This window comes from Capricornis sumatraensis, chromosome 18 (genome assembly GCF_032405125.1).
Source record: "Capricornis sumatraensis isolate serow.1 chromosome 18, serow.2, whole genome shotgun sequence".
NCBI classification, from domain to species: Eukaryota; Metazoa; Chordata; class Mammalia; order Artiodactyla; family Bovidae; genus Capricornis; species Capricornis sumatraensis.
The window spans coordinates 23826694-23852587 of NC_091086.1; the positions used below are offsets into that span (position 1 = coordinate 23826694).

Genomic DNA, 25894 nt, shown 5'->3' on the forward strand with positions numbered 1-25894 from the left:
AGGCAACAAAAGGCAGGCTGGTGTGGCAAGGGTACAGACTTCCACCTTATCTTTGCCGCCAACTTCGTGAAAGACCTTGCACAAGTACCTTTAACCTCTGTGAGACTCAGCTTTTTCGTATGTAAATAGGATAAGTATGCTTGCCCTAACAACTTTCCAAGGTTTCACTGAAAATCTAATTGAGTGAAAAGTACTTTGAAACCCATAAAGTGCAATATGAAAACATAATACATAAATACAAATATAAAAATATAAAATAGGCTCTGTTACAACCCAGGAATAGAATTCTTGGTGAAATAATTTTTCTGTTGTATTTGGAAAGCTTCAAAGTCCTTTATTTTGCAACAGAATATATATATTTTTTATAGTAAGGATAGGAAAACATTTATCCCATAGATGCTTTTGGAAGGTATCAATTATTATATATTAGGTTTTCACTAAGAATTATTAGATATTTGCTAACAATGCTTAGACAGACCAAAATCATCTTTCTTCATTAGTTATATTAATTTAAACAGCATTTTAGTAATATGAAAAAATGGTAACATTTGTAATAGAAGAATACTAAGAATCTCATAGGATTCACAGGAAGATCCCCTGGAGAAGAAAATGGCAACCCGCTCCAGTACTCTTGCCTGGAAAATTCCATGGACAGAGGAGTCTGGTAGGTTACAGTCCATGCGGTTGCAAAGAGTCAGACACAACATGAGCGACTTCACTTTCTTTTCTCTTTGTCATAGTATTCGAGGTACATTACTTCTTTCAGCCAAATTTCATCTTATTTTTCTGTTACAATTTAAACAGCACAGTAGAAATTAAGTCTACTTATAAGTTAAATCCTACTTTGTAAGGCAGCACTATATTTTAGCGTTTAGGTTTTAATATTGTCACAATATTTTTTTTGTTTTAATAAAATTTAACAGCTTGATAGTAAGTAGAGTTAAATTTAATTGTGTTCTATCTTGGGCAGGTGAATTACATTCCTTTTTCTCAAAGAAATACAGTATTTCAGTTAATAAACCTATTAAAAGTGTGAAACTCAAACATTCTTAATGTCTTTATGACTTTTAACTACATTAAAAGTGTGTAAGGAAATATAATTTATACAAGAAAATGCTCACAATGTTTTATTTTTATCATTATATTTCCTGGCACCTTAAAAATTTTATCATTTCAAGCATGCTGTGAATTTAATAACCATCTTCTATGAAAGCAAACACTATTGTAATTCTTTTTCAAGTTAAGATACATTTTGTTAACCTAAAAAACACTATAAGAATGGGAATGATTCAATTGTGCACTCCCAAACTGAAAAGTAATTATTTTTAATTAACAAAGGATATACGAGGCAGAGAAGCATAAAATTATTTTTTATAATTGCAAAGCCATTCATAGCTGTAAAGATAACTTCATGCTGATTTCTTTACTGCGGCTCATGTCTCAGCATCATCCACTCCCTAGTACTCATGGATCCACACTGCTCCCAATATTGTCTCATTTTAAATGCTGCTGGTGCTGCTGCTAAGTCGCTTTAGTCCTGTCCGACTCTGTGCGACCCCATAGAGGGCAGCACACCAGACTCCGCCGTCCCTGGGATTCTCCATGCAAGAACATTGGAGTGGGTTGCCATTTCCTTCTCCAATGCATGAAAGTGAAAAGTGAAAGTGAAGTCACTCAGTCGAGTCTGACTCTTAGCGACCCCATGATTTTCCAGGCAAGAGGACTGGAGTGGGTTGCCATTGCCTTCTCCACTTTGAATGCTATCTTGGTAATAATAGAAAAAAATTGGAGAACAATTTCCCTGTACTGATGAGGGTAGCCCTTCCCATCCTTTTTCACTTCTATAGAAATTCGTCAACCAGTTATGTTATCTGAGTCCAGAAAGCAGTGAGTGCCTTCCATCACTGTGTATCAGAATCTCCTAGGGGGTCTTTCAAAGATGCATTTGCCAAGGCCAAATCCTATCCTGATCCATAATGTTTAGGCATGGGCTTGGGAATGTGAATTTTCATTACATGTGGTATTAGTATGCTGCTAAGTCACTTCAGCTGTGTCCAACTCTGTGCGACCCCATAGATGGCAGCCCACCAGGCTCCTCTGTCCCTGGGATTCTCCAGGCAAGGATACTGGAGTGGGTTGCCATTTTCTTCTCCAATGCATGCATGCATGCCAAGTCGCTTCAGTCATGTCCAACTCTGCGACCCTATGGACAGCAGCCCACCAGGCTCCTCTGTCCACGATATTCTCCAGGCAAGAACACTGGAGTGGGTTGCCATTTCCTTCTCCAATTAGTATGCTAGCGTTGCCATAATAAAACACCACAGACTGGGTGGCTTAAATAACAGAAATTTATTTTCTGTCAGGTCTGGAGGCTAGAAGCCCAAGACTGAGGTGTCAGCAGGGTTGGCTCCTCCTGAGGCCATCTTCCTAACTTGCAGATGCCTGCCTTCTGGCTGTGTCCTCGTATGGCTCTTCCGCTGTGTGCACACACCCCTGCTGTGTCTATGTGTATCCAAATTTCCTCCTTTCATTAGGATACCATTCAGACTGGATTAGGTCACACTCTAAAGGTTTCATTTGAACACATTATTGACTGGGGGGATTTTTGCAGAAACTGACCTCTGTGGCCAGCAGTTTGTTATATAAGTGAATATTGAAACACGCCAGTCAAAAACGTTTGTGTTACAAAAGACATAATACGACTCTGGTCAATTGGTTGTTAACTTAGTCACCTCTTTTAAGGTCCTACGTCCAAATACAGTCAGATTCTGAGGTACTAGAAGTTAGGGCATGAATTTGGGGACAACACAGGTCAGCTCATAACGTATGCCCCAGTGTTCCAGAAACAGGTGACTCAAGGTTCATACCTAAGCAAACACCAATTTAGGCTGTAGGTCACCTAAGTGTGCACACTCACCTCCGTCATTTAGCTTTATGAGACTTACTATGTGACCTCTTTCAGGAGGGTCTTGCTACTTCATTCCTAAAGAAACGTGTCATTTGGTTTCTATTCTCACTGTCCATCGTGCTACATAAGATAGCGTCTCCCGCCCATCCTGTCAATCCCTGTCTCCTCTACTCTTTTCGTCACACTTATCATCACTGACATCCCTCACTAGAATGTAAGCTCTGCTTCGTTTTGCTCACCACTGTATTCTCCCTCAGGAGAAGGCAATGGCACCCCACTCCAGTACTCTTGCCTGGAAAATCCCATGGACGGAGGAGCCTGGTGGGCTGCAGTTCATGGGGTCGCTAAGAGTCGGACACAACTGAGCGTCTTCACTTTCACTTTTCACTTTCATGCACTGGAGAAGGAAATGGCAACCCACTCCAGTGTTCTTGCCTGGAGAATCCCAGGGACGGGGGAGCCTTGTGGGCTGCTGTCTATGGGGTCGCACAGAGTAGGACACGACTGAAGCGACTTAGCAGCAGCAGCAGCAGCAGCAGTACCCTCCCTCCCCACCCCATGGGTAGTACAGTGACCCAGGAAGATGAGAGTGTGCTGCAGGTGATCTTGTGCTCCTTCTGTCACGTAAAAAGCAAGGTCTTCTGCTGAGAAGGAGCTAAGGAGGTGGTAAGGCAGGAGCCTGAGAAGAGTTAAGATTTGGCGTTGGCACCCCACTCCAGTACTCTTGCCTGGAAAATCCCATGGACAGAGAAGCTTGGAAGGCTGCAGTCAATGGGGTTGCGAAGAGTCGGACACAACTGAGCGACTTCACTTTCACTTTTCACTTTCATGCATTGGAGAAGGCAATGGCAACCCACTCCAGTGTTCTTGCCTGGAGAATCCCAGGGACAGAGGAGCCTGGTGGGCAGCCGTCTAACGGGTCGCACAGAGTCGGACACGACTGAAGTGACTTAGCAGCAGCAGCAGCAGCAGCAGCATGGAGAATGGGAGAGGAAGATTAGAGCGAATTCAGGAAGAGCTGGCTAGGCTGGCCTGAGTTCAGCATATATGGGGAGCCCATCTATGTTTCCAATACATTCTATTGTATGATCTCCAGCAATTCTCACAGCTGCAGAGGAGCAGAGAGGGCAAAATTGTTATTTTGATTTCTCAATGATTATCATTGCTCCTTGGCGTAACATTCAAGGCCCTTCACCATAAGTTCCTATTTACATTACCTGTTTACTTCTCAGTTATACCAAGTTTCTTTTTCTTCCTCAAATACTCTTATATCCTGTCTTTTTTTAGTGCTTTCCCTTTGAATTCTCAAACTTTCCCTGGCTAACTTTTGGTTGGCCTTTAATGATTCAGCTCAAATATTCTATTTTGAAAATGCTCCCCAGTCACCACAAGTATTAGCTATAGTGCTAAGATCATTCCTCTTTTAGAGCACACTGTCTTCAGAATACAGAACGAGTTTCAAGATGCAGCTGTCATTTACTGTGTGATGTTGAGCAAGATATTTAACATTTTTGTTCTTCAGTTTCCTCATCTGTATTATGAACACAATGATAAGCCCCTATTTTAGAGAACTTTGAAATGGTGAAAAGATATATTGGCAAATGGTGCTATTACTGTAATTATTTGCATGTCTTCCTCTCTTGAAAGTTCTTTAAAAGCAGGAATTGTCATTCACGTTAATTTTCTAAATTCCTAACATTTGACACAGTGCCCGGCACACTGTGGATGTTCCAGAATTGTGGAATAAATCAATGATCAATGGAATTAAGAGACAGTTGAAATTGCTAACAGGGTATACACATTTTTTCCTAAATTAGAATTACAGCAAAGAAAGGGCAAGGCTAGGGAATGCACACAATAAATTGTGCAGGGAAGAGAAGTCAGCTTTGGTAAAAAGAGATTGCTTCTTCAGGTAAAATAAGGTACACACAGAAACATTTCGCTGACAGCTAAAACAGACACGGACATTGTGTTCATGTAACTTTCAGTCAGATACAGCGTCCTATCACAATAGCCAATACATAACAATGACCACATTTACAGTTTCAGACTTTTTGTCTAACTCTCTCAATTGAATAAACTTTGAGGTCAGTTTCCTATTTACCTTCGAATCTCCATCACCCAGCAGTGTTTAATACACAGCAAGAGCTCAATATGGAAAGGTTTAGGAAATTAATGACGTGCCACAGAAAGAAGCGAAACCACCAGTAGGTCCAGTCAAACTGAGCACATAATTACATTTTCAGAGTTACTTTCCGTAATACAAGCAGCGGAGAATTCACTCCCGCTAGAGGAGCAAGCTCCTCTTCCCAAGCTCCTGGGATCCTCACCCACAATCGGTTGGGATACACGAGAGAAAGACATGACATAAATTTTCTTTGGATTTGAGCGATTCAACAACCTAGCCTGATAAAGCATCCACAAGCCTAACTGCATTGCGAAACTTAAGCTTCCTCCACTTCCTTGAGGTCCCACACCCAAACCTATTTAACTAGCTTGGTGCGTGTTGGGGCAAGGCCCCGCCCCCGATTCTAAACTAGCCAATCCAAACTGCCAGAATCGGCAGCGCGGTGTCTTCTGGGATCTGTAGGCTTCCGAGGTTAGGCTTTCCGGGAGGCCGAGCTTATTCCAGGCGGCCATCGGGCTCCAAAGGCCCGCCCTCTGTCTGGGGGCGGACCCCGGAGCAAACCAAGGGGCGTGTTTTCGCCCCACCCCCACGTGGCCCGATAGGGTGCTGGTGGTGCGGGCTGGTGCTTCCCACGTGGTGCGGAGACTAGAGGTTGCGGGTTCGGGTCCTTCTTGACTTCCTCGGCCTGTGAGCTCTCTGCCTGCAGAGATGCCGAAGATCAAATCAGCGGCTAGCAGCCGCCGCCGCGAGCGGCAACAACGACGCGGGCAGCTGAAGAGCGCCGGAGGTGGGGACAGCCGCGAGAGAGCTGGGGTCCCTTGGGTTGGGACTTCCGGTGGGACCGAGCCGGGGCACGGGCGGAGTTCTGGCGGGGACAGTGAGACCGGGCGCCGGGAGCGCGCGAGTCCCGGGTTTGCCCGAGCGACGAGCGCAGGCCCCGCGCGCCGCCTCTGACTTTCCTTCACGGAAGGGGTGGCCTTAAAACAGTGTGTCATCCAGGCTCCTTAGCGTGACGTTTGGCACCCCTAGCTGGAGCAGATACCGTCCCCTAGCTATCCTGTTTTCTTCTCTGGAACGGTCTAATGTTTTTAGTTGGGAAATTAAGGCTATTTCATGTTTTATTGCAGGACTCATGTTCAACACGGGGATTGGGCAGCATATTTTGAAAAATCCTCTCATTGTTAACAGCATTATCGATAAGGTGGGTGCGAAAGAGGAGAGGGAGAGAGTTACTGGGTTATTGATTTTAATTTTAGGAATATCTAAGCACAGAAAGGATTCCTGACACAAAATAGATGCTGTATAAATACTTGTGGAATGAATTGAAGAATTGTGTAGGATTTGCAAGTTCTCTTCAATATGATTTGCTTTATTCTGTGAGTCTCGGGTCCTGACTCCAAATTCTTTTATCTTTCTGTAGATTATTTACTTCTTAGCTTGACACTTCTACCTGTTCAATTCCAGATTTTTCTTCTATTACCAATTCACTTTTTCTAGGCAGCATCTATCACTGTTAGTTTTTGTTTACTGCAAACCCTAAAATTATATCCAGACACCTTTGGAAGTTTGTTCCCCAGAGAAACCTGTATGTTATAAGCCAATGCCACATGTAAACTCTTCAGAGTATTCTTCCTGTATGGGTTATTGATGTTTTCTTATTGTTTTGTATGATTGGGAGCTAGGATGTGAAACAATAGGTGGTGAAGATTACTTTCATGGTTGCAAAGGAAGTATCCTGGCGCTGTAGAAAGGACATTACCTGGGTGAGACATGTCAACTTAGTGTTGTATGCAAAATGAGAGTTGGCCTAGCTTTTTAACCTTTTTGGCTCATGAATTCCTTTGTGCATGTGATGAAAGTTACGGCCTCAGAATACTCCAGCTATGTGCATACATACACTTTTTTTTTTCTGCCCCATGTTGAGGGTTGTGGGATCTTAGTTCCCACACTAGGTATCTAACCCCGGCCCCCTGCAGAGGGAGCATGGAGTCCTAACCACTGGACTGACATTAATTTTTGTGTACAATTTCTGGATCCTTCTGCACCCCTGAAACCATACATGGATGTGGAATTGAGAAATACCAGTACAATATGCTATGGTTCATCATTTTGGTCCTTCCTTTTTGAATCTAGTGATAATAGTGTTGGTAACAAGGTGCTGTTGGAATCATTTCAAAGACAGGAAGGAGAATGCCACTCTTAGAACTGCTGTTCCTACTTCTCTGACTCCTAACTATTGCCCCAAGTGAGGAGAACTGTTTAATTTCCACTTGTGCCTAATGTTAATGAGATAATCTTTTTAAACATAGATCAGGAAGCAATCTCCTAAAAATGAAGTCAGAATAAGATCTCCTAACTGTGCACTTTTGAGTAAAGCTATTTTGCTGTAAATTAAATTATGTGTTCAGACGTGCCTGTAAAGCTAAAGTAGTTGTGCTTGCTTGTAGGCTGCCTTACGACCAACTGATGTGGTGCTGGAGGTTGGACCTGGAACTGGCAATATGACTGTGAAGTTGCTGGAAAAGGCAAAAAAGGTAAAGAGAGGATTTAGTGTTTGGTATCAGGTATCATGTGAGTAAGCTTACGTGGTTTACAAGTATAAATCTGTTTTAATGAATTGCTGTTATTTTAATAGTAACTCTTGCTCCTTTGCTAGAACCTTTATAAAATATGAGCAAATTGGGTGAAGTGCGTCAAAAGGTACCAATTTCCAGGATAAAATAAATATGTCCTGGGGATGTAATGGACATCATCATGACTATAGTTAACAACACTGTAGTACATTTGAAGGTTGGCAAATAGAGTAAAAAGTCTCATCACAAGAAAAAAAATTGTAATTATGTGGTCATGAATGTTATATATATCAAATCATTGTGTTGTATACCTGAAACTAATGTTTTATGTCAATTATGTCTCAATTTTTTTTAATGGATTAAAAGAAAAAAACATAGGTATATCAATCAGGAAAACAAATGACATTGGATACTTCAGTACAGGGAATTGGTTACATGGTTGTTAGAGGACCAAGAGAATAAAACACTGAGGTTAACCCAAGAGTAGAATTACAAAAAGCAGCTACCACCTCTCGGCTAAGGGGAACAAAGCAAGGGGATTGGAGTTATTGGACTTAGAACTTTGGAGGAGATCTAGCACAGGCCTCTGAGACTGGAGTGTCACCTGGCTGCTGCTGGTACCTTCTTTGTCTCTTGGCGGATCCAGTTCCAGTTAAGTCGGATCATTGCTGTCTTCTGGTAGATGTAGGTAACAAAGAACTTATCAGAAGAGAGTTCAGTGAAGAGACCATTGACAAGATGTGAGAATGTTAAGGGAACCAGTAAACATTTAGTGAAAAACCTAGGGACTATGAACAGCAGGAAACAGTTACCATCGAGCAACCTCAAGGGACAAGAGGAGGGAAATGTGTTGCCGGAGCCCAGAAAGAGCAGGGACAGGGACCACTCGTAGCCAAACACGGCCACTGCCAGAATTTGTGCAAGGCAGGCGCAGGCATTAGGAAGTACTCAACCCCACCCCTTGGAAGCAGTAATGCCTTCCATTAGCCTAGCCCAACAAGAAGTCAAAGGGCGACGGAGCTGGACTATATTACCCTACAGGTACAGCAAAGCTGGAGAATGGATCTGGGAGCTAAGCAGACTAAACCTCACATATATGTGCTCTGTAGACAGGGTCTTCTGGAAGTCCGCAAAACCTTAGCTTCTACTGTAATAAAATTTCAGCCTATGTGGTATCCCTTTTCATTTACTTGAGAAATTATCTCTGCTGTATGCTTTGGATCTTAGGTGAGAGAAGTGACCTACTCATTTCAGAGCAGTTGCTTTGTATGCTTCCAAAGAACATTTACTGCAAAGACATATTTTGTATTTTTTCTCATCATCAGTTGAATTACAAAGCGTGGAGCCATATGAGCACAGTAATCCTGTGAAGTATTTGGGTAGAACAGTCATGTAGTCTGGCTGCCTCTTTTCTGGTGATGTTTTTTGTTGTTCCTTTAACCCCCTTGCTGCATTTTTTAAAATCATCTCTTCATTAAAGTCTCTTCAGGTAAGTTCTTTAAAATATACTGGTAGAGTACAATTGAAGAATAATGATGGTAGAATTGGGAAAAGAATTGTAATTCATTTAAATAATGTAAGTTCCTATTGAGTTAACAGGAAAAGATTTCTCCATAATTAACCTAAAAAAAATTTTTTTTTTTTTTAAATTTAGGTAATTGCTTGTGAACTTGACCCAAGGCTAGTAGCTGAACTTCACAAAAGAGTTCAGGGCACGTGAGTATACATAATAGAATTAAAGTACATTTCAATCTCATGAAACAGTGTTCTAATTGCTTTTTTTTTAATTATCAGGCCTCTGGCCAGCAAACTTCAAGTAATGGTGGGTGATGTGTTAAAAACAGATCTGCCATTCTTTGATGCTTGTGTGGCAAATTTGCCTTATCAGGTATGTTTTCAAAATGTAGGAACATTATATTTACTAAATGGTTCTCTGGTGGGTCTTTTCCAGAAATAACCTGTTAATTCTTTTCCAGATCTCATCTCCTTTTGTCTTCAAGCTGTTGCTGCACCGACCTTTTTTCAGGTTTGTGACAAGAAGACTAAAGTTACTGCCAGGTCTTAGAAAAATTACAGTTTAGGCCATGAACACGGATAGCCAAAGATTAAGGCTAATTCAGTTGAAAAACTACTGGAGAATTTGTTTTGTAGAAAGTATCAATTTGTGTGCTGCTCGCTTTCTCTGTCTCACATTCTGTAGCAGTTGCTGGAGTTATTTGGGAGAGGTGTGGGCTGAGTCGTGCTTCTGAGACCAGATGGCCTTTCCATATTTTCTTACGCTTTTGTTGTTAGCCCAGGTCAAATTTCTTATGTCTAGATTCTTAAGTGTCCTTGCTAACTGGTTTCTGGTACACTCTGTAGCAGTGATTTTCAAATTGCAGGTCAAAAACTCCTTAGTAGGTATAAAATAAATTTAATGAGCCATGACTGTCACTTTTTTAAAAAATGACATGGAATGGAATATATCAGAGGGCATTCATTTCATGTCAACCAGGTGATTATAGTTTCGTGAAACTTTTGTTGACCTGAAATACTCTCTCATCTGATCATTGAGGGCTTACGTTCACAAGGGGTTAGAGCTACAGCCATTATACAATGAATAACAAAGGTAGCCTGTCATTCTATGGGAATAAGGCTCAGGCTGAAACTGTTGTCCCTTCTGGCCAGCTATTATTAACCACAGCTATTGATTTAGTTTCCCACCTAAGAAAAGTCACTGAAGTTAAAATACATTTATAGTTGAAAATGACCTTTCTCTGTTTATTCCTTTCTGCTGTCTTTCAGATGTGCTGTGCTAATGTTTCAAAGAGAATTTGCTGTCCGACTGGTTGCAAAACCTGGAGATAAGTTATACTGCAGACTGTCAATTAACACACAGCTGTTGGCACGTGTGGACCATCTAATGAAAGTAAGTGACTGTTGTTGAAATGATGGGGCTTAACTCATCATTGAACATCTAGCTGTGCCTTCTGTGAGGAGAGCGTGTATGATTACTCTTTTTTAAAAAAATTTTATTTTTGGCTGCAGTCGTTGCTTTGTGCGGGCTTTCTCTAGTTGTGGCGAGCGGGGGCTGCTCTTTATTGTGGTGCACAGGCTTCTCATTGCAGTGGCTTGTTGCAGAGCGTAAGCTCTAGGCATGTGGGCTTCAGTAGTTGCAGCATGCCAGCTCGGTAGTTGTGGCTTGCGGGTTTAGTTGCTCCTTGGCACATGGAATCTTTCCGGACCAGGGATTGAACCGGTGTCCCCTGCACTGGCACTTATCCACTATGCCACCAGGGAAGTCCTGATTATTATTTAAAGTTTTTTTTGAGAGGACTACTTTAAACATTTTCTGATTAACAGGTTGGAAAGAATAACTTCAGACCACCACCCAAGGTGGAATCCAGTGTCGTAAGGATAGAACCTAAGAATCCACCACCACCTATCAATTTTCAGGTGAGGTTAAAATAGGGTCATTCAGTAAAAGGAAAAAAAGTCCAAGGTGGAAGATGTGTGTCTGTAGCAGCAGAAGAATGAGTCAACCTAAATGTCTAAATAGAATATTAATTATAGTACATCCTGTGATGGAGTAGATGGAATTATTTGACACAACATAGTTGTTGAAGACTCAAAAGAGCATGGAAAATGTTTGCAAAGATAAAACAGATTAGAATACCATTGCAGTTTGCTGAAGATTTACATCTACAGAAAACATGTATCTATTTGAATAAGACATGGGAAACAAGATAAAATGAAAATAGTTGTGTTAAAGTAATAGTATGGGTAACACTGTTTAATCAGAATTCTAATTTTTGCCATTTAAAAAGAGAAGAAAGCCATATGACTTGATGTAAAACCTCACTGCAATCACATTGGATAAAAACATGCTTATATGGTCAGTAGCTGGTGGCGGTGGTGTGGCTGTCAGCTATTCCTGCAAGGTTTAGCTAGGTGTATTACACAGGCTGTATTCTAAATCACATCTGTTTTAAGTCATGTTCTTTTGAAAACGATACTTAGATTTAAATAAATGCAATGTTCTTTGTTCCGATGTGGCACAAATATGTTTTCTATTTTTAAAATTGAGGGTAAAATAATCAATGAGGTGCACAAAAGTGTGAAAATCAAGTATAGATCTTACTTTTGTATATATGAACCAGACACATCAAGATATAGAACATTTTTATCACTTCAGAAGGCTTTTAGTTTTATATACTAAGACAAAACTGTACCTACTAGGTATCAGTGGGGCTTAATATTTTCTAAGAAAATACCATCTACTGTTTCAGGAATGGGATGGCCTAGTAAGGATCACCTTTGTTAGGAAAAACAAGACATTGTCTGCTGCATTTAAGTAAGTATTTTACTAATTTATGATATATGAGGGATCAGTGCTTCAGATACTGTGCTGAGTGTTAAAATTTGGTCATTTTCCTGAACAGTATTACCCTAAAGCATACACATTATCCATGTCCAGACACACTTTTAATTTTGTACTTTGGGAGGCAGAAGAATTTAATGAAGAAAAGTTCCTGGACTTGGGAATTAGATCAGGTTTGTTTTTTTGAGAAATGGAAAAAACCCAAAAACTATACCCCACATCTGCTTTTCTTTGGAAAAAATGAGGTAACAGATGGACCCCTTCCACACTTTTGAAAGATTCATGGCATTTTAACTTGGAAAAATATAATAGCAATTTGGGGCCCAAGGTAAAAAAAAATGGTGAAAGCCACAATGAAAAAACTAATTTTTGAGATTATGTTTTTTGTGATCTAAAACTTCCTTAAGTTATGTATTAGGTTTAAATAGTAGTAGTTGTGATTATTTCAGAAGTTTAAATATTCAACCTTTTTTAGTTCTTTAATTTTACCATGTGGAACATAGGCTTAATCTTATAGTAAAAGAGATTTATAATCTGTCTGGAATAATAGTGGCATAATTTCTTTATGACCCATTTTATAGGTCAAGTGCAGTGCAACAGCTATTGGAAAAAAACTACAGAATTCACTGTTCGGTCCATAATATTGTAAGCACAAAATGTTTTTGTTGTTTCAATAAATTGTTGTGTTTTAAAATGTCCATTTCCTACTGTTCCATATATCATTACAAAACTCTTTAATTCTGAACATTTCATAGGACCCTTAAAAGATAGTATCTAACAGGAGAACGTCAACTCTTCAATAGGTCAGTGCTGCTGTATACTCTGTAGAATGTATCTGAGCAGCCTTGAATACCCTGTCCTTTTTTACTGACAGTTTTTTTTCTTTTGGCTATAAAAAAATTCAGTTGAGTCATAATTTTCTCCCAAACTTTAACCATGTATAACTTAACTCAGCTTAAATGTATTTGCTAGCTTTTGAATTGGGGCCATCCCTTCTTGCTTGTTGCTCACATAGAAATTAAAAATTTTAAGTTACCTTTTTCTCAGTGACTTTTTTTTCATACCCAGAAATTGAAATAATTAGAATAAAGTAAGGGATAAATGGCAAGTTCTGGTTGTGAACCTCATGTCTCCTACCATTATCTGTGCAACATTTTCTTTAGTTGTGTAAACACAGAGACATCTATATATGGCTCTGATGTTAGATAATTTTTTAGTTTTCCAATCTAAACAGAGTGGCAGATAAAAGCAAATTTCCTTTTTTTCACTCAGTTCTTATGTGGTTTAATGTACCAGTAGCGTAGCTGCCTCCATTTTATGAATACAATCTCTGAACAACTACCTACACAGGAAATACTAAATTGGATTAAGAAGTTTCTGGATGGAAGATGTGAAGTGTGAAGCATTCTCAAGGGTTAGAGAGGCTATCTTTGAGAAAAACTAGCTAGCTAATTTAATGAAATTTGTGCCAAGAAAATGTTATTTTTAAAAGATATTAACAATTGCTGTAAAACTTAGTTTACAGCTTTAATTATGTTATGAAGTACTTTGCGAATCCTGAAACAACTATTTCAGAATTTCTAAGAAAAAGGGCAGTACACACGAGTATTTGGTACGTGCTGAACATCAACCACTTAATGAATTAAGAGATGCAAGTCTTATCGACAGATAGGCTTTCCAAAACTATCATGAAGAGATAAAGGTGACTGTTTATGACTTACTGAACTGAAAAAAAAAAAAAAGAGTCAAGGTGACTTCATTAAAGATATGTTGTTCATTTATTCTGAATCTTGTATTGATAGATAATACCAGAAGATTTCAGCATAGCAGATAAAATACAGCAAATCCTAACCAGCACAGGTTTTAGTGACAAGCGGGCCCGTTCCATGGACATAGATGATTTCATCAGGTAACTACATTTTCTTTTTACTACATGTTTACATTTCTTTACTGTGACACCTTCATATTTAGAGATTTAAAGGCTTTTAAGCGGTTATAAGGTGCTACCAGGGAGTTATTGCATAGCACTTCCATGGCATGGAATAGTATTTGGTGTAGAAGATGGAGGCTAGTTAGCTGCAGCAGAATGAACATTTTCTGTAAGAACAGTAAGTGAAAACAGTCCAAGCCTGGAGATAACCTCTGTGACAGTGTGAGTTATGGTGTGTGTGCTTCTTCCTTCCAGCCCCCTCCCCCAACTCCCATTCATAGTCTTAATAGTTTGTCTCTTCAAAGTAGCCTTTCAGGTAGAAGAATCACAATACATATAGTTGCATCTTCTTTACTGAGAATAGCTTTTAAGTATGAAATAATATTAGTTACAATCATATCTGGTTATCATTTCTAACTGGTTCAGTAACTTATTTCATGGACTGAGGCAAGTTCTATACACCTGAAGTAAGAAAGAAAGAATGGTGTCATAATTAACTGGGCAATATAGAGCAAAATTTGTTTTCCTTCGATTAAGCAAGTAAATCTTACGAAAGCAGAGTAAGGTGTCAAATACTCAGGTAATAATTGACCTGCATTCATTGTTTTTTAATCACTAACACTTTGATTTCCTAACTAAAAAACCATAAATTTTTCTCTCTTTAACCAATTCATTTTTAAAGCTTCCAAGATCTAGAGGCTGAAAAAAAGAGGGTAGATTGATAAAGTCACTGGTTTACTTTTTATGCTAGAAACACAGTTGTATGTAACTGAGACAAATGACACTTATATTTTACTGGCAGGCTAGCAGTACTACTGTCTTCATGAGATGTTAATGCCAGGAGTTGAACATTATCCCTAAGTACCCATCTTTAGATATCTTAACCCATCTTGTTGGTTCTTACAGGCCATTCTGAAAATAATCTCAGGCAGGTCTAAATAGAAATATTTCATCTTATTTTCCTTCATTCTTATTAATTTTCTGAAAGGTTACTAAACATGCAGCTTACTAAAACAGTGATCTAAGTACATAGGTATCCAGAGAGAAGCATTTGAGTCTGAATAACTGAGCTCCGAGAGGAAGAAAGGACACATGAGATTAGCCATTCATCTCTCTCCTGTCTCTTAATTCCAAACAGCTATGCATTCATTACCAGGTTGAAATGGAACAAGTACCAATGTGCTCTTAGGCCAGGGTTAGTGTAGGTCTAAGATTATTTTAGTTAAATTCATCATGCTTTAAGACATATAGGCTACGACAGGAGAGACACCAAAATGAGGTGGCTTTAACCAATATACATCTCATAAACTTAATTGAAGAATAAAGTTTCTTTACTGACATCTTAGGAGTGTTTGTGTTTTAGAACTCATGGTACAGGGACTATGTATGTGTTGTTACTTACTACAAACTAGCATTTCAATACCATCCCACTTGGTTTCTTTTTTGCAGATTGCTACATGGATTCAATGCAGAAGGTATCCATTTTTCTTAGGTATCTGGAAGAGAAGTTTCTCAAGCTCAAGGAGAAAAAGTGGAATTATATATTAATAGTTTGAGAAAATGAACTATGCTTGGACACTATGTGCTTGACTGCTTTTGATGTACTACTACTGTCACCATTTAGTTCTCTGAATTTTTAAGGAAGTAAGTCAATTCTAAGTGTCCAAGGTTTCTTTGTTTTTTGCTCTTGTTTGTTTTGGTTTAATATATAATACAAGGCAGGGTGATAATAATCTTCAAGAGCCGCAGATACGCACAACTTTACACTTCAAGTTATTTCTAACTGTATAAAGATGGTACCCTTTTATTTTCTGTGTTATATATTATTGTGAGAACCTTTTTTAGGCTTTCAGCTCTTTAGGCCTTTGTCCTTGAAGTCATAAAAAAGTTGAAATGTTTCATTTAGTTACATATTCCCCATACCATTTCTTTTTGTTACTCATGTGTACAGTAAAGCAGTTGTCTTAAAATGTTATTTTGCTTCTCGAATTCTTTGTTTTCCCGTACAGTTTCTTTCACTGCCTATCCCTCTAGCAATCCTGTAGTGTTAACAGGCTGCATCAGGGTTTTAGGTAAGCCTGAATCTGCTACTGCCACCGCATGGTGGCAGGCATATATTACTTCTAGGCATTCCTTGTAAATAAGCATCTCAACTAGAATAAAATGAATTATAAGACTCTATGATTTTTTTTTCATACAAAAAAGTCATAGACTTAAAATTTCAGAGTTTTACAAATCAAAACTGACTTTAAAGTTAAAATCTCTGCTCTTCAATTTCAAAACCAACCAACCCAACCAGCCATTCTGCCACAACCACAGGTTCCCAGGATTCATAATTTCTGGGTAATTAAAAATTTCAATAGATGTCATAAATAAGTCTTAATTAGCTACAATGTTTAAATCATTATCAATATTATACTCAATATCGTAAATGCCCTTTAACAAAGAATTATAGTAGTTGACTATTTTATTTATATAAGGAAATTAATAAAAATATTTTCAGTGACATTTGGTTTTTTTTATACCTAATAGAAGGAATCTCCAAATTACTTTAACAGGGGTCCATACAGCGAGTGAACCTAGAAGGAAAGCTAGGTCGTTTGCCTAAACAGATTTTTTAGAAATCTGGCCTCAAAGTTATATATTAAAACATTCCTATATAACTAAAATAATGTATATTTTTAGTTAATTTTAATTATTAATAGGAATATCAGTTTTCAAGTCTGAGAAAGTAAAGAACGTTTAATCCAGATCCAAAAAATGTAAGTTAGTCTTTAAATAACAACTGCATAAAGCCACTTTTGTACATAAATACTACATAAGCTTAAGAGTAGGTTTTTTTAAATCGCACAAAACTACTTAGCTTACTTGTACCATCTCTATCTTTAAAGATTTAATTCAGCTTTCCCTCTTATTTCCCTGTCCTCCTATGAACTGCCTGCTGAGTTTTAGTCCCTTTTATAACCTTCAGATTTCCCTATCTGTAAAATGGAAAGAATGGGTTATACTACCAAGATCCTTTCTGGTACTAATGTTTAATATACCTTGAATGCTACTCAGAATGAAGCCTTTATAGTATAAGGCAGTGTATTTCAATTTCAGGAGACCTTCCACAGATACAGTACCCTTTTAATTTAAATAATAAATTAAGACTAGTCTGTTGTGCTTAAAATGAGTAAATTCACGTATCTCTCTATGCCCTTTGAAGGTTGATTAGGCTCAGAAACTACCTTTTTAAACATTCTCTGTAAGGTCAGTACTAACAGTTCTCCATTCTTCCTCTTCTCCTTGAAATAAACACAAGTAGAACATATCTCACAGCTGCAAGAAAACCTGAGTTCCTTCCAAAACAAAGGTGATTGTATTGAAGTAAATTGTCTCTAAAACTCATTACACAGATTTAATTTATTAATAATAAGCACACTGTGAAAATCTACATTTGTACTAGATTTCAAGTTTACAGAGGAGCTTTTCACCATGGTGTTAGGATTTTCCATAACTACCCTTTGAATTCTATGGACAGTGAAGTAGGGAGTCTGGCTCATATGACTCTCTATTCATAGCTTCCCTTTAGCCCACAGGAATGAGCTGGTAGTTCCCTAGAGTAAATCAAAACAAGATATCCCTGGGAGACTTTTTGTTAATGTACTCCTAGACACTATCCTGGGAACTGAGGGAAAACTCCTAGAGAGACAGATAAATCTAACAAAATATTTACATGAAAAGTGGCCAGTTTTCTTCCTTGGAATAGCAATCTGTAAAAATAAGTGCCACCATTTAAAAAGTAGCATGCCCTAGATGAACTGATTGGTGAGAATTTGGTTGTTCTCGCCAAATAGTGGTGAAACATCAAACATCAGGTAATGGGTGGAGCTTGCGTTAGATCTGCCCTTTTACGGCGAAGTCAACTCTTTTTTAGCTTAAATTCTTTTTCAACATAAGTTATGTACTGTCTACACTTGACTTAAACCTAACAGTTCTATTATGGACTACTTTCAATGTACATGTACATATTCATGCATCAGAAGCCAATTTCCTTTAACTGTACCATTTAAAAGGTACATTTTGGGGTGCTAATGGACACTTCAACTTAAGTAATGGTATTGGTAAAGATCAAATTGCACTATTAGTCTTGTTAATACCACACTGGAACACACACTGCGTATATATGTATTATCCTAAGATAAAACTCTTTCCAGAATTTCATTACTTTTTATTATACACCAACTAGTTTATATTTTAGTTCTTTACAAAGAAAATGCTAAGAAAATTATAACCACATGTTATATGGTTTTAAAATCATAATTCCAGACTTTTTTACACGTAAGATGGAATGGTCCAGCAGCTATGTCCACTGTCACAGACTTTAGTTCCATTCAATGATATGGCACATCCTGCAAAATTAACTAGTCACACACAAAAAAATGTCTCAATTACAGTAAAAATGTACACACAATAAAGGCAATTTACAATGACAAATAAGGAATGTAATTCTCTTGGCTGTGCTTCAGAAATTTAGGGTAATAGCCTTAGTCAAGGCACAAAGCAAGAAGAGGTGAGCACAGCTGTTTCTAGGAGTGGGCAAGGTATGTACAATCACTGATGAGGTATGCATGCACGCAAAGGATTTAAAACTGCTCAGTCTTGCTAAGAAAACTGAACTGAGTTAAAAGGAAATGCTGTGGTTTCCCCTTATTATTCACCTCTGGATCAAGTCCACAATCTTACTTCATCATATAGAAAATAAAATTGGCAAGGATCTCCAAAAGTAACTCACTATCTGGGTAAATGAAACAAAATGCTTCACTATTCCCAAATCTTGGTTGTGCCTCCTGACTAGAAGCATCTTGTAGACAAAAGAGTGTTTCACAAAATTGAAATGTCATTCAGGTGAAGGGACAAGACATTTTCCACAGACACTTAAGATTTCAAACTTTCAAATGGCCCTTACAGCTGAACCATTGTTATGTTACAGTAGCGAGGGTTCTGGGGATCCTTCAGCAGCAAATGCTGGTTTAAAGGGCACGGGGTCTCTTCGGGTTGATTTGCTTGCTGGCCTGTTCTTCTTCTTGCAGAGCTGCACGAAAAGATTTCACTTTATCTTGGAAAAAGAAAAGAAGAAAGTAAGTTTTGCATTATATGCAATGCAGTATACAATTTTATGCATCCTATCAAGTCATCTCTTACAATATCAACTCAGGGTTTTTCCTTTTGTTCTTTGTGGTCCAAAAACTCAGAAGTAAACATAGTGCTCAGGTATAGCAACAGATTCATAGATTCTGAGAAATGCTTGTGGGGGTCTTTTTTTGTTGTTGTTACCTTCACAACAGATTTCTGTTCTATTTGCCATTTTTACAGTGTTCAATTTTAATTTCTTTGTTCCTTTTTACAGTGTAAAGAGGCTATATATGTATGTAAAATAGTTATTTCTTCTCAGAATATTAGAAAATGTCTACTTTCAATTCCTGTTTTACCTTTTTAAGCTATGAAATTTTAAGTTCACTTGAATTTTTAAGACATGTTACTTTTTCCTTATCGGGGATTACAAAAGGTACGATGAAGGGAGATTACAGAATATACATTTCTTGGTCTTACAGTTCTGTCTTACTGTCTGTTCTATCATGTACTGATTAAGAGTCACGTAAGAGCAAGAAATAGGTAAGTAAAAATCAGAAGAGGCAAGTAACTGTCAGCTGTGTGAAGATAAGACATCTTTCTACAACAGTGGTTCTTGATTAGGGGTGATTTCTGCTCCCCTCCCAGGGGCACTGGTAACGTCTACAGACAGTTTTGACTGTCATCCTGGGGTGGCGCTACGGTCACCTCGTCAGTGGAGACCAGGGATAGCTGTAAGCCCTGCACAGTGCACAGGAGATGGCGCCTTCCAACAGTTTCCCAACTGAAAATGTGTTAATAGTGCAGATTATGGCTTTCAAAAAAAGAGAAAGACACAGTGTTGGAATCTCGATTTCTTTCCTCTCTTCCTAAGTACAATGATGTTGAAAAAGTTGATATTTTCTGAAATTTAGAAAGGAATATAAGGACTTCTGGCTCTGATGCCTGCTAACATAATAGCTCTCAAATTTATATTAATATCAAAATTATATTTGGTAAATTTTTTTTTCTAAGGACTGAATTATACAATATTTAGGTAGTAATTTCTTCAAAGTTTGGATATACTTAATATTTACATGAATCCTGAAAAAAGGAAGGGAACTAAGTTGAAATCTACATCTTGCAGTGAAAAAAAAAAAATTAGGATACATTGTGATCTGTCTCCTGAATAAAATGCACATAGAAAGCTGCTTATGCATTATGGCAGATTAGAAAAATGATCAAAACACGTTAAATCAAGGCTTGAATATGAAGAACATGAAAAACAGCAAATTTTAGAAACCCTACATCTGCACAAACAATTCTAAATTGGCAAAATGATCACTGCTGACTCTATAGGATATAACTGCAAATAACTAACTTTACAAAGAACCTAGTTTAAAAACTTACGCAGCTTGCTTGGTGCTAAAAAATCTAGCAACTTCAGTCAAGTTTCATGTTGCATTGCATGTACACCCAAAGAAGCCTACTTGCATATAAATGAAGACAGCTGATTTGCCAAAGCCTGAGAAATCAGCACACATAATGCGTGCTTATCTGAAGTCGCACAGATAAGCTAACTAAAAAGCCCAGAAAGGAGACATGGCATGTGAGTAAGCCACATGCTTCCCTTCATAAGCAAAGCAGAAAGAGTAGCTGTTGGAACCTTCCCCTTCATTTTTTAAAATGAGAGTTCAAAGGAAAATCATGACAAAAATACGCACAGAAAGGAGATGCAGGTAGGAGGTGATAGAAAGATGACCTGGAATAGATCTAAACCAAGGAAAATAATACTGAAAAGAATTGGCCTACCAAAGCTCTGCATGGGTATATAAAACTTAAAAACTTGTTAAAATATATTTTCCCTCTTTAATCATAAGATGTCTTTATCTTCTCCAAAGACAAAAACAAAAAAGATGACTAGAGAGCACTTAAAATATTTCATGTTTCATTTTCAGGGAAAAAAACAAACGAAACAGTGGGTTGGTCTTTATAACTCTAGAAAGATGCTAAACGTGCCCATAATTTTCACTTCAGATGTCTTTTTACAATATGAAATCCTCCCACTAATTACATACAAATATTAGGCAGATTTCAAACGATAAAATGAAAACAGAATTACCCCGCAGTTCAGTTAAAATGTCTATTTTTTGCTCAAGAATAGCTTCAAGTTGCGTGGCGTATGAATCCACATCATAGTCTACTTCTTCAGTCATCTCTAGGAGAGCCTTTTCATCTTCTAACCATCTGATAGATTCCTAAAATGACCCCCCCAAAAAAAATCCAGTAAGCCTCTTTATAAGACAGAAACCAATTTATAGATTTATTTTAAATATAATCAAACATACTCGGAACAGTATTCTCTGAAATATTTATAACCATAAAACATCTTTATTTACAGAATAAAATCAAGAAATATTTCTTTACATTCAAATACAAACATGATAGAAAGAAAAAAAAATGTCCTATTTTTACTTTGAGCGGGGTTTGGGGAAGGGAATGAATCAAACACAGACACACACACACCCACATCCCAACAAGTGGGGTTTGGGAAAGGAAATGAAGCAAACACACAAACGAGTGGGAATGAATCACACATACACACCCACCAATGACACACATATGCATGCACACCCATCAACGAGCAGAGTAAATCTCAAAACCTCAGCTATCCCTAAAACAGGTGTAATAAAACTTCTGAGCAATCTCATGAGGCCTATGGGAGACTATAACTTGTAAATTATTTGAAATTAACATCCATTTGGGCCTCACAGAGGTTGCGCAAAGAGGTAATCATAAATTCGACACAGCGGCTCTTCAAAACTGTAAGGAAACAGTGGATAGCTCCCATTTTTTTGGCTGCACTGTGTGGCTTGTACAATCTTAAAGAGTTCCCTGACCGGGGACTGAACCTGGGCTCTCAGCAGTGAAAGTGCGGAGCCTAACTAACCACTGGACCACCAACGAATTCCCAAGAAAGCCCATTTTAGAAGAGTCAAGTGAACCACTAAACAGTAACTAATTACTACTATTCATAAGCGCTTTAACGAAACCACTGTTAACTCAGTTTAGATATGTGGAATTCATGAATTTCATTTTTTCACAATGCCATGAACCATAGATTATTAACAAGGTCAGATCATTTTAAATTAAAGAGTTAGGGAATATAAATATGGACACTTTCTAACTTTTTATGGTACACACAATTTCACTTTTCCAAACACCAATGTAATTTAATTACTATTACAACTAGACTATGTATCACCATCTATTAGAAGACTAAATATCCATTGATTAAAACACACGCACACAACCTCCCAGTTATTTTTCTTTTCCTTCAGCTATACATTTAATTTTCAGAAACAAAACCCCAGTGTGAAAAACGGCACATCACAGCAGGGAGGAACAGTGAATAGAATTGTAAGACTATCAGATTGAAAGTCAGAATACGCAGTTCTTCCAATAAACAAATTTTAGACTTCATTATAAAATGGCAAAGTGAGAAATGATGGGCTTCATATGACACTTCATTCAAGAAGGGCATAGACAACTACATATAATGTAGTTTTAGTTGCTGAATTTATTAAATCACTTGAATATATAATATATATTAAGGGCATATACATATATATCCCCTATATATATATATATGTCCATTATATATGAATATATAATAAGAAGAGCACAGACAACTATATATAAATGTAATTTTAGTTGCTGAATTTATTAAATTACTTGAAACAAATCAGGTAAGAAGACAGGCACACTTCCTAAGAAATCTGTTTTGAGTAAGATAAGTATACTTCACTTTAATAAAGCATTCACAAGTCTACTGCTGAATTCCAAACCAATTTAACTATGCTGCACACACAACTAGTCTATAAATGTAACAATTTAATTCTGACACATCAAACATAAATTTGAATTTGAAAGCCTCACTTAACTGAGTTTTGTTGTTCAGTCACTAAGTCATGTCTGACTCTTCTGCAACCCCATGAACTGTAGCCTGCCAGCCTCCTCTGTCTATGGAATTTCTCAGGCAAGAATACTGGAGCATATTACCATTTCCTTCCAGATATCTTCCCAACCCAGGGATCGAACCTGCATCTCCTCATTGGCAGGAAGGCTCTTTACCACTGAGCCACCAGGGGACTGTGTTTGAGTTTTATGGGTGTTCATATTATTCTAACAATTTTCTTAAAATTACAAGTGTCCTTTTTGATTTAATCTAAATACCTAGGGCTCTTAAGAGAGTCTCATAATAAGGGGTTGACTTTAACAGTTTTAATCATTGTGTATCCAACTCTACAATTATAAATAGTTCTCATATTTTTGAGCCCTTCATCCAAAGTATGTGAATTGCCTAGAGTTAAGGAATGTTAATATTTGTTTACAGATAAAGATTTCTTCAATATCAGAGAAGGATATACAGGTTAATAGGACAAAGGATTTATAGTACTGTGGGAAGGGGGTGGGGTTCAGGAGCAAGCCGACCATGCAGTCTCCATAAAGATGTTCAAATAGGTATCATCCTCCAGAATATTTTCTTGTTTAATAAAGAGGGGAGGATCATACAGTAAAAGGTTTTTTAAATAGGCTGACACACAATACGATAAATACCTAAGGAGTTATGGCTATATGAAGGGATATATTCCCCCTCATTCATCTGCAACTGATAGCTCAGTCAGTGCAGTAACTCTCCTGAAATAACCTTCCTTTTCTGCAAAGACTAAATCTTCCTCAACTGCTCTAATACCCTTTAGAAGAGTTTTCCAACTGCCTACCATGAAGAAAGAGGTAAAGGAGGGCAGAATATCAACTCCTCTAAAAATAGACAACTAACAAAAGCAAAGAAAGTGGGAGAATAGTAGAAATCAACTACATCTTTTTACCACAGTTGCAAAGAAAGTTTGTTTGTAGTTATCATTCATTCTATTCAAAATTTACTGTGTCATATGCCCTACAAATAGACATATGCATAAACATAAACAAGGGCTTTTTTAGATTAGTGTGACATTCAAAAGTCATTAGTAGTTAATTTTTCTAGAAAAGCATGTGGTTACAGATTCTGCCATACTTCACCTGGAATACTGCCCTGTGATCTTCTACAACTTGTTCTTCCATCTCTACCATCTGTGAGACAGCTTCGTGGAAAGTGAACAACTGTGGGGAAACCTCTTCTTCCTTAAAATAAAAAGTTTAAAAACTATGACATAAGTTTATATTTTAAGTGTTATAATAAAAAAGTGATTTTTCTATGTCATTTACGAAAATGCAACTGAGAAAGTGAGGAAGTCTGAATGTTAAAGACTAAAAATAAAAAACAAAAGGCAAAACCAGAATTTCTTTTCATGGGTCAAAAATATTTAACATTCAATAAGACAACTCAAACTTAAACGTATCAGTAAGAGATAGTTTTCACTTAGCCCAAGCTTTACTACAGAATTACTCTAAAAAAGCAGTCTCTTTCAGGTGTGCAACTTTTCAAAAGTACATTTATCATGGGCTATAAATATACTGAAATATTTCCTCAGCATTGTTTACTTTCACTAAAAATTCATATATATGTCTTAAATCTCTTTTCAGTATAAGAAGCAAGATGTTGAGTTTTAAGTTCATTCAATGTTCATTTAAAATAACATTTCAGTATAACAGAGATGTAAATATTACATCCTTCATGACTGTGACTATCAAACTCATATTCTGAAAGTCTTAACTCTTACTAAATTTAAATTCTGAATTACACTACATAATTTACTTATTGTTTTTTTACAGAAGTTTTAATGGATAATTCATGACTCTACTTCATCCACAAAAACCTATAAATGTACACATCATATATTTTGGACCTATAACAAGTCAAATTTCTCCAGCTTTATTTTCTTTTTTGAGCTTCCTTTCCAACTCTAGTATCTAATGATTTATTTCCTCAAAATGCAGCCACAGTGATAGAGAAGTTCACTTAAAATCGTTTTATAAAATGTCAGTGCGAAAGCAACATTTTTCGAACAAAATACACAATTCTAAATATATGGGTGTATCTTGGTTAAATTAAATATTGTAAATAGACCTTTGACTCTTTCATCAATATGCTACCATCCCTACGTTTATATAATCACATTAGCTAAAGAATTTTTAATTTTCTCTTTGCGAAAAGAGCCATCTATCTGTTTTTAATCAGGACACGCAGGCATGATTCTCTCACATTATGTCTTTCTGGTAAACCCACAATCAAAAACCTTTACTTATTTTATCTGCCCACCCACCTCCCTGCCAAGCCCAGAACGTCTTGTCTTTCCTTTGCTTCAAGATACTATGCAAATTCCTATCACTTCCATGCAGTCCACTCAGAGAACTTTTTTTATCTATACAGCTACTTACGGAATTCTAATGCACTTGATTATCCTCTTACTCTGTCTATTACTGTATTACTTTTATCTCCAGAGTATGTCCTAGACATGAGTCCATTTTACCTACCTTGTTAAAATGTAATATAGCAGTAAGAATATGTAACACATGCATCAATACTTCAACTATCTCAAGATAGTTCCTTGGGGAAGGCAAAGTTGAAAGCAATTCACCCTCTCTCATACATGGAGAAGGTTGCAAGAACCCATAATGTCACGCTTAAAAAGTGTCTAGATTAGTTCCAGTGACCTAGCCAAGTTCTCCCAATTAAGGTCCCACAGAGACCCAACAGATACACCTATCTCATTCTGGTTTTCTGTATCTTTGAAGGCACCATATGTAGGAGCAAGGCAGGGTTTGCTTTAAGGATTTCAAAAGCAACTACAGTCTCTTTCAAAGCTTTTGGGGGACAGAGGATAGACTAACACCAGGATTTCATTTTTAGTTATTTATCGTCTATGGTTCAAAGTTGAGAACTCTTATTTCAACCAGG

The 25894-nt window shown here is 37.5% G+C and overlaps 2 protein-coding genes across 6 annotated transcripts in view; one reads left to right on the forward strand and one right to left on the reverse strand.

Moving 5' to 3' along the window:
- Positions 1 to 5696: 5696 nt before the first annotated feature.
- Positions 5697 to 15905, forward strand: DIMT1 (DIM1 rRNA methyltransferase and ribosome maturation factor). Of its 3 annotated transcripts, XM_068990454.1 has the most exons (12): positions 5697 to 5823; positions 6164 to 6237; positions 7484 to 7570; positions 9264 to 9325; positions 9404 to 9497; positions 9586 to 9635; positions 10394 to 10517; positions 10952 to 11044; positions 11878 to 11942; positions 12551 to 12614; positions 13772 to 13878; positions 15349 to 15905. In XM_068990454.1, exons 1-12 carry the CDS (start codon positions 5745 to 5747, stop codon positions 15389 to 15391), a joined length of 942 nt encoding a protein of 313 aa, XP_068846555.1. In that variant the 5' UTR covers positions 5697 to 5744; the 3' UTR covers positions 15392 to 15905. The 3 variants fall into 3 exon arrangements, with proteins under 3 accessions (XP_068846555.1, XP_068846556.1, XP_068846557.1); XM_068990455.1 differs by lacking the exons at positions 13772 to 13878; positions 15349 to 15905 and adding an exon at positions 12773 to 12808; XM_068990456.1 differs by lacking the exons at positions 9264 to 9325; positions 9404 to 9497 and having other exon boundaries at positions 9610 to 9635.
- Positions 15906 to 18236: 2331 nt separating this feature from the next.
- Positions 18237 to 25894, reverse strand: part of KIF2A (kinesin family member 2A) — a 65956-nt gene continuing 58298 nt past the window's right edge. For all 3 annotated transcript variants that reach the window (XM_068990774.1, XM_068990773.1, XM_068990772.1), the window contains 3 exons: positions 24076 to 24177; positions 21116 to 21251; positions 18237 to 19000 (listed from right to left, as the gene is read on the reverse strand). In XM_068990774.1, coding sequence (XP_068846875.1) covers positions 18915 to 19000; positions 21116 to 21251; positions 24076 to 24177 — 324 coding nt within the window. In that variant the 3' untranslated portion in view covers positions 18237 to 18914. The remainder of the gene's footprint in view (positions 19001 to 21115; positions 21252 to 24075; positions 24178 to 25894) is intronic.

Excerpts from the sequence above, each read along its gene's own strand:
- DIMT1 (XM_068990454.1), top strand. The coding sequence starts at position 5,745 with ATGCCGAAGATCAAATCAGCGGCTAGCAGCCGCCGCCGCGAGCGGCAA. Across the intron at positions 7,571-9,263 it reads TGCTGGAAAAGGCAAAAAAG|GTAATTGCTTGTGAACTTGA; the intron begins GTAAAGAGAGGA and ends TTTTAAATTTAG. Across the intron at positions 10,518-10,951 it reads GTGTGGACCATCTAATGAAA|GTTGGAAAGAATAACTTCAG; the intron begins GTAAGTGACTGT and ends TCTGATTAACAG.